The following is a 7245-nucleotide window of genomic DNA, read 5'->3' on the forward strand; positions in this document are numbered from 1 at the left end:
GCTCTGCGGAAGCTCTGAATCACTTCAGTTGGATTTAGAATTTGTCCCCAGGTCGTGTCGTGGTGAGTGCCGCTGAGGGACAGTGTCGTTGTGACGTGGGTGGCTTCATGCCTTCACCTGAGTAATTACGAGCTGACGTACCACAGCACCTCGGCCTTGACCCGCACTTCCAAAGGAGATTTCTGGAGCAAGGGATCCTGGTGAAAATGTCCTGCTGCCCCAACCCCCTGGGAATCCTGGGGGCTGGCTGTGGGATTTCACCACCAGCACTTTCATATGCGTTGAGAGCTTCAGACAAGAGATGATCCCAAGATGCTTAACCTAGACTGCTCAGGTAAATCGTCGTGGTGTGAGACAAATGCAAAACATTATTGAGATTGAGGGGAAAACTTACCTTTCCAAGGCGAGTCTGGAGGGTTTCCAGTTATTTAATGTTATTGGAGAGGCCATTCTTATTATTTAGTTCTGCATGGGAGAACTAACACCATGGATCATGATGGTCTTTAAAACACTCTTCAGATCACGGACAACTGTTACTGGGTGTAAGAAGCATAACCTTGAAGGCTAGGTTGGAGCTGGCAGGGGAGGTGATGGTTTCAGGCGTGTCCGGTCTTCAGATGCCTCACCCGCGCTGTGGGACGCACACTGCTTTAGCCAAACCTCTGAGCTGCCTGTGAAGTGCAGCATTTCTACGGCAGGTGCTGAACGCTTCTCTCTGTGTGCCACATCAAACACTGTCCTGGCAGTCTCGGTTGTGTCAGACCACTCTGACAGCCAGCACTCTTCTGTTGACAGAAGAAACAAAATATTCCATTTCTTGAGTATCCACCATTCTCAGAAGCCCGAGGCACTGGCTGCGCTCCTGTTCTTTGCTGTTCATCAGAACCCTGAATGCATTGAGCAGAGGGTGGCTTCTGAGTTGTCCTAAACTGCAGAGGATCCTCTCATTCTTCTCTGACGCTCCTTGAAAGCAGGCTCAGCAGTCTGTGCTGTTGCCTTTGAAGCGAGCAGGATGGTCTCTCCTCCTGGGAGCTGCAGGCAGAGGTTCTTTCTTGCATTCTCCACTCGATAACAAGCGTGTGTCTCCAGTTCTACCAACTCAGATAACTGACAGCTTTGACTGGACTCGGCGCAGAGACGAGTTGCGTTTGGTGACTTTAAATTTAACCACATAGGAGCGTTGTTTCGCTTCCCTTGGCCTGTTACTTCTTGGAAGCTGTTTGGACATCTGAAACTGGCAGGCACGAGAAGCTTGTAAACTTTGCTTTTATAGCTCTGCTCTGTCCTGCAAAAGATTCCATCCCATGCTCGCTGCATTATCCCTCAGCGCTCGCTAAAGCTGCCCCTGGAGTTCAGTTCCATCTCGGAGCTGACTCATCTTTGCATATGCTTCTCTTGACTCTAGTATAGGAACATTGCCTGAAAGCAGAGATGCTTGTGTACCTGGCTGTGGATCCAAAAGCAGTGTTAAAACAGCTTGATTCCAATCAGGAGCTCCTAGAAAATGCCCATTTCTCCTTCCCGTGAATCACGGTAATTGATGCACGGAGAGCGCTCTTACAAAGAACATCACAGAAAATTAAGCTTGGATGAAAAGTCTCTGCATGTGAAGAAAACAACACCAGATCTTGTAATCTTGTGGGAATTTCACATCTGAGAAGTCACTCTCTAATTAGAGCTGTGCCTTGCAAAACGGCGTGTAGCCTCATTGTCTGGAGATGTCTTGTTATGATCTGAAAAGGTCAAAAGAAATGGTTGACTTGCTCCAAAGAAAAATGGTGATGGAAGTGTCAGAGGCCTTTTCAGACAGCGGCTCAGCAGCAGCTACTCTCCAGGAGTTGGATTATGGTAGTTCAAAGCTAATTTTCCATGTTGATTCCGCACCTTGATGCGGGACCTGCACGCATGGGACCTGCACGTCTGCTGCTCTTTTTGATTTGCCTGCAGCTCCTCTGGGTTTTCCTTCCAGGATGCAGCAGTGGGGCAGGATTCTCCACCTCCTTTCCTAACATCTGATTCTTTCCAAATATGTGCTGGGAAGCTGGCTGTGCATGGCTGCCTTGCTCTTGGGGCTGTCTGCCGGGGTACCTCTGGGTCTGTGTGTGGGTCCGCTGGAATAAATGAGCTGGCCAGCGTCTAAACTGAAGAGTTACAGCCCAGTAGAAGAGGCTTTTTTTATTGATGGGAAATGATGGGATGTGGTTGCCTCTCAATTTGATTGTATCCCATGTTTGCTCACTTCTGGGGGGGTTACTTTGAATTTCAAGGGGCGGGGAAGGGGCAGATACCCCCATCCTATTGCCACTGATCTTGTAAAGGAATAAAATCCATTCTGCTTGTGGTAGTGACCAGATAAGCCTAAACAGACTTTGTTCCAGAAGTCTTGCCATGTGCTAGAGCTCTCTGTCCGTTCTCTCCCACCCTGCGGGAAGTCCAGGTGTGTGGGTGTCTTAGTCCCAGACGGACGAGAACAGGGTTAACTGCCATGGTATAATATTACCGTGACACAGCTGCGCTGCAGTGTGGTTTCCTCTGAACACCCCAGCTGCCCAGACTGCAGTGTGTAAGTAAGAGGTGGAAGGGTCGCTCTGAGAGCATGGCAGGCAGGTAGGGTGCAGCTGGTTGCCCCGACCCGACACCCAAGTCCACTTGGCTTGCTCTGCCTGGGTGAGAGGCAGTGTGTGCTGTTTGCCTGGGAGACCTGGGTCGGTGGGAAGAGGGATCTGCAACAAAACGTGAGCTTCCTCAGCCGATAAATACGCCATCTGGCCCATGGGCCCTGAACTGCCTCATCATGCACAAGGTGCCTGGCGAGCCAAGCGGCGTCCCTGCTGAGGTCTGCAGGTTGCGCAAGCCTGGCCCAGTACCAGAGCTTTGCGTCTGCTGCGTCCTCTGTCCCTGGCTGGCAGAGGGGGTCATCTGCAGGGGAGGGGACTCGTACGCAGCCAAGGGCCATCAGCGAGCTCCTTGTCCTGTGCTACACCTCGTTTCCAAGGTTTAAGTTTGCATCTGTTAAATTTTGTGCTCTCTTTTCCCGCAGTAAAAGAGAAGCTACGCTTGGATCCAGACAGCGAAATTGCCACTACGGGTGTCCGTGTCTCTCTCATCTGTCCAGTAAGTCTCTGCAGTGCGTTTCAGTCTGGTTTTGTTGAGAACCCCTCTTCTGCTGCCAGACCAGCTTTGCGAGCTACCGAACCCTTCCGCTCAGGAGAACTGTCTGGTGATGGCCTGGGGGCTTTATGGCTGACCTTCTGCTCTTTGGTTCAACAGCTGGTGAAGATGCGGCTGTCTGTCCCGTGCCGGGCGGAGACCTGTGCGCATCTGCAGTGCTTTGATGCAGTCTTCTACCTACAGATGAATGAGAAAAAGCCGACATGGATGTGCCCCGTGTGTGACAAACCAGCGCCCTATGACCAGCTGATAATTGACGGGTGAGCGCATGCACTTCTGTCCTCAAGCCCTTTCTTTGGCTTTGCTGGGTGCGGCATCTTGTCTTCCGGTCTGTGCATCTGATTGCAGTTCACCTCAAAACGAAGTTGGAAGCTTTTTCTGCCTGGGTATAATATTCTGACTTAATTGCCTTGGTGTGTTAGAGCAAGGCTTGGCTGTTGGCTATTCTTAATTGTTGGATTACACCAAAGTGTTTTGAGAATCAAGGATTTACTGCCTTTTTTCATCAGGCTGATGAACCTGCGCGACTTGGTTGACAGATATCGTGCTGCATGGAGTAAAAGACTTTATAAGCACCCAATAAGGTGATTTTTTGATAGGAAACATCTGGTTTTCATGTCTGTGTGAGGTGCTCATCAGCTCACAAGCAGTTCTTGGCGTGCTGTAGCTTTGAGTGGGGGATCTTCTCTGCCAGCGCTTAAACAGAACGTCCTGCCCTCCAGGTAGAGGTACAGATGCAGCATTTGGAAAGACTTCATACGGTCTGTGTGACTGTTGGGGTACGATTTTTGTGGCCGTTGCGATTATCTTAGGGGAGTGGGAAAGATGCCTCGATAGGAACAGCTGGTGTGGTTTGCATGCCATAGCAGGAAAAATAAGGAGGTTCAGATGTTCTGGAGGGACAGAATTTAAATGCTTTGGATATGTTGTCCAGGCTGGGGCTTTTGTGGGTCTGCTCGGGCCTTCTGGGCCTCTTGACGTGGCTCCTTTGGGGATGCCCGGTGGTGGTTGATCCTTGTCAGCAGGATGAGCCTGTGCAGGGGTGCTCAGGGGGCCCCAGGGGCTCCCTGCTGGGGTCACTGTCCCACATGGTGTGGAAGAGGACACCACTGCCCTTGTTGGGTAAATGGGGCATGATGGGAGGGAACCAGCTTTGGGCACAGCCCTTTTGGAGCAGGTTTGCAAAGCACAGACCGTGGAGTCTTGCCCCAACTGTGCACTTGGGTCCAGCTGTGGTTCTGGGGCCAGGAGTGCAGAACCACAGCAACATCCCCGCTCCCAGTGTTCCCAGCGAGGCAGCCCCTGTCTCTTCTGTATGAGGGATGTTCTCTTTCGGCCTTGTTTCGGTTGGGGCATGGTTGGAGTAGTGCTGTCAAGCAAAGTGAATTCCAAATGGCATTTGGAAAAAGGTGAGGCAAGAAATGCCTGCCCCAAGTCCTGCCAAGAGTTCTCTGTTGTCAGCTGGGGAAGGGTTGCTTTAGCCTTGGCATTCGGCTTGTCGTCTGCTTTTCGGCTCATGTGAGAACGGTGTTTCCCGAATCTCTGGACGAGAGTTAGTTTGCTCGGTCTCTTTACGGAAGGGAGGAGCGGAGAGCTCGCTGTGGGCTAGGGGAGCCTGAGGCAGCAGTACAAGAACACTCTGGAGGCGATGCTCCTGTGTCTGAGCGAGGTTTGCTACTGGAAAGCTTGAGAATGCAGCTCTGTGCCAAGAGGATTACTCAAAAACCAGGAGATCTCCCTCTCCTCCCTGCAGACCTGGCAGCCGGCGTCCTATACGCAAACGGCGGGGCGAGCTGGGCTGGCAGCGCCGCCTGGCAGCTCCAGAAACGGGGGTTCCAGGGGCGCTCTCTAGAGAAGAGCACGGTAAACTGCCTGGCTTTTTTCCAGGAGCAAAGGAACATGGAGAGAGCAGTCATCTCCACCCACCCCCCAGCCGAAGCTTTGCCTCGGAACGCAGGGAGCTGGTTTTGTGGGCTGGGACCACTGACAGCCCTGGGGACTGGTGGAGCAGGATGTGTGGCTCCTTGGCTTCTGGGAAATGATCTCCACCCTCGTGGCTTGAATAATTTGCCTGTAATGCAGATTCCCTCAAAAGTAGGGAGAGTTTAGAGGGATTGTTCAGGTGCATCTGGCTCCCTTGGCACTCCAGGCGGGGAAGCGAGCGGAGCCTCAGCCTGGGTGCTGCGTTCCCAAGGCCCCGCTGATAATACTCTGAGCATCGCCGTGTTGGTAGGTACCGATTTCATCCAGGAGTCGTGGCTTTTCAGGCAGTCTGAAGCAGCCTCGGCATAGATCACCTGTTTGCTTTGTCCTCCGGCCAACGCCGACAGGAAAATCCAGTTCCTTGGAGATCTCTAACGAGGCTGGGACTGAAGAGGAAGGTGCGAGGGGTTGGACTGTGGAACTCCCACGGGTCAGCACTGCGCCTGTCGCTCCCGAGGAGGAGGAGGAGGTTGTCCCTGGCGAGGGCTCAGCAGGTGTCTGTGTCCCTGCTCTGCAGTGCTCGAGGCTGGGTTTCGGTGCCGGTTCTGTCGGGGGAAGGCAGCCTCAGACCTCCCCGACAGCGAGCCGGGGGGACCCGGCAGTCGCAGCTGAATCTGAGTCAAAGGGGTGTAGGCTCCTGAGGGGGTAGTTGGCTGGTGGAGTGGAAGATCCTCTTCTGGAATTGCGGCCTTGGTGGCTGCTCTGCTGCATGACGGAACCTTGTGGAAACACATTTCCTCCCCGAGCTGGGAGAAAGCAGAAACTCCCACTCGTGTGCCACAAATGGCTTCCCTGAGCATGTCAGATTTTTGCTGTTCGTTCCCCTTTGTACTGAAGGGAAATGCTTGAATCCAGACGGGAGTAAAGGCTGGCAGAAGAGTGGGTCCAACCGTGTGTCCCAGTTAACGCCCTGGGCAAACGGTGGGCTGCACCGGAACAGGGCGAGGAGCCGGCTCCTGCGGCAGAGCCAGGGCAGAGTCTGAGCGAGAGGTGCTGACGGCGAGGTACCGACACGGGGTCGTCTCCGTTGCGAACGCGGTGGTTTCTGGTGAGGAGGCTGGCAGACTGCTGCGCTGGCGTTGGGAAATAAGAACAGGAGGGAAGTGAAGCGCTGCTTGTTGGATTGGTTATTTCCTGGTGCCACCGGATATTCTGTCCTTTGTTAATGCCTCGGCGTCACGTACCTGCGCCAGCCCTGGCGCAGCGCTAGATGGGGCATCCGGCGTCTGTCTGGAAGTGGTGCCATGGACTGGGGAAACTGGGTGAAGAAGAGAGGCTGTCTTCTAATTGCACGTAATTAAAACATCAGTTCAGGGCTTAGGTGCCCGTCAGAGGGGACAGGGATGGCTCCCACCGTCAGACCTGTGCCTGTGTTGTTTCCCATAAAACACCCCTGGCTCAAGGGCTCTCTGGCAGCCTCCAAGCACCAAATTGCTTTTAAATTTAGGGCTGTTTAAGGTGAAGATCCAGGTTGATGGCCCTCAGTGCATTCTGCTGATTGCCTCGAGCGTAACAGATGGCATCGTTTCCCCTGTCCAGGCTCCTGTCAGAGATCCTGACAGAGTGCGAAGACGCGGATGAGATCGAGTACCTGGTGGATGGCTCCTGGTGTCCCATCAGAGCTGAGAAAGAGCGGAGCTGCAGCCCTCAGTGTCCCATATTAGTGCTAGGTGAGTATCTCGGGGTCCGAAGACTTCACGTTGCTGTGGGAAACGTGCACAAACTGCAAAACCAGAGTTCCCCAGCTGCCTTGGGAAAAGCTGAGTGATACCTTGACGTGAGTTTGGCTCTCGGAGCTTCCTCTGCGCAGCCCCTTTGTTGTCAGCCGCCGCAGCAGTGACCGGCGTGGCCGGGCTGTATCCCGGCCCTGCGGAGGAGGGCCCAGCCCCACGGGGGCTGTTCTGCCAAGCTGGGCCGTTGCCTGACCGGCATCCAGCGAGTCTGTCGGTGTGCACAGCCCTGCCACGGCCCCAGAGGGCCACCGCCAGGACCCCCTCGCACCTCTCCTGCGGGCGGGGGGCTTTGAGTAGAAGTCCGTGCGGGCAGCCGTGCGGAGCCGGGGGCTGTAGCAGGGCTGTCTGCCGGCGGGGG

The 7245-nt window shown here is 54.1% G+C and overlaps 1 protein-coding gene across 1 annotated transcript in view; it reads left to right on the forward strand.

The window, feature by feature from the left end:
• PIAS4 (protein inhibitor of activated STAT, 4) overlaps positions 1-7186 on the forward strand; it is a gene marked incomplete at its 3' end in the record, with an annotated part of 17516 nt that extends 10330 nt beyond the window's left edge. The window contains exons 7-10 of the mRNA XM_010161783.1: positions 3041-3114; positions 3271-3431; positions 6694-6828; positions 7095-7186. Coding sequence (XP_010160085.1) covers positions 3041-3114; positions 3271-3431; positions 6694-6828; positions 7095-7186 — 462 coding nt within the window. The remainder of the gene's footprint in view (positions 1-3040; positions 3115-3270; positions 3432-6693; positions 6829-7094) is intronic.
• Between the last annotated feature and the right edge of the window lie 59 nt (positions 7187-7245).

Source organism: Eurypyga helias, unplaced genomic scaffold (assembly GCF_000690775.1).
Source record: "Eurypyga helias isolate BGI_N326 unplaced genomic scaffold, ASM69077v1 scaffold40330, whole genome shotgun sequence".
Classification (NCBI taxonomy): Eukaryota; Metazoa; Chordata; class Aves; order Eurypygiformes; family Eurypygidae; genus Eurypyga; species Eurypyga helias.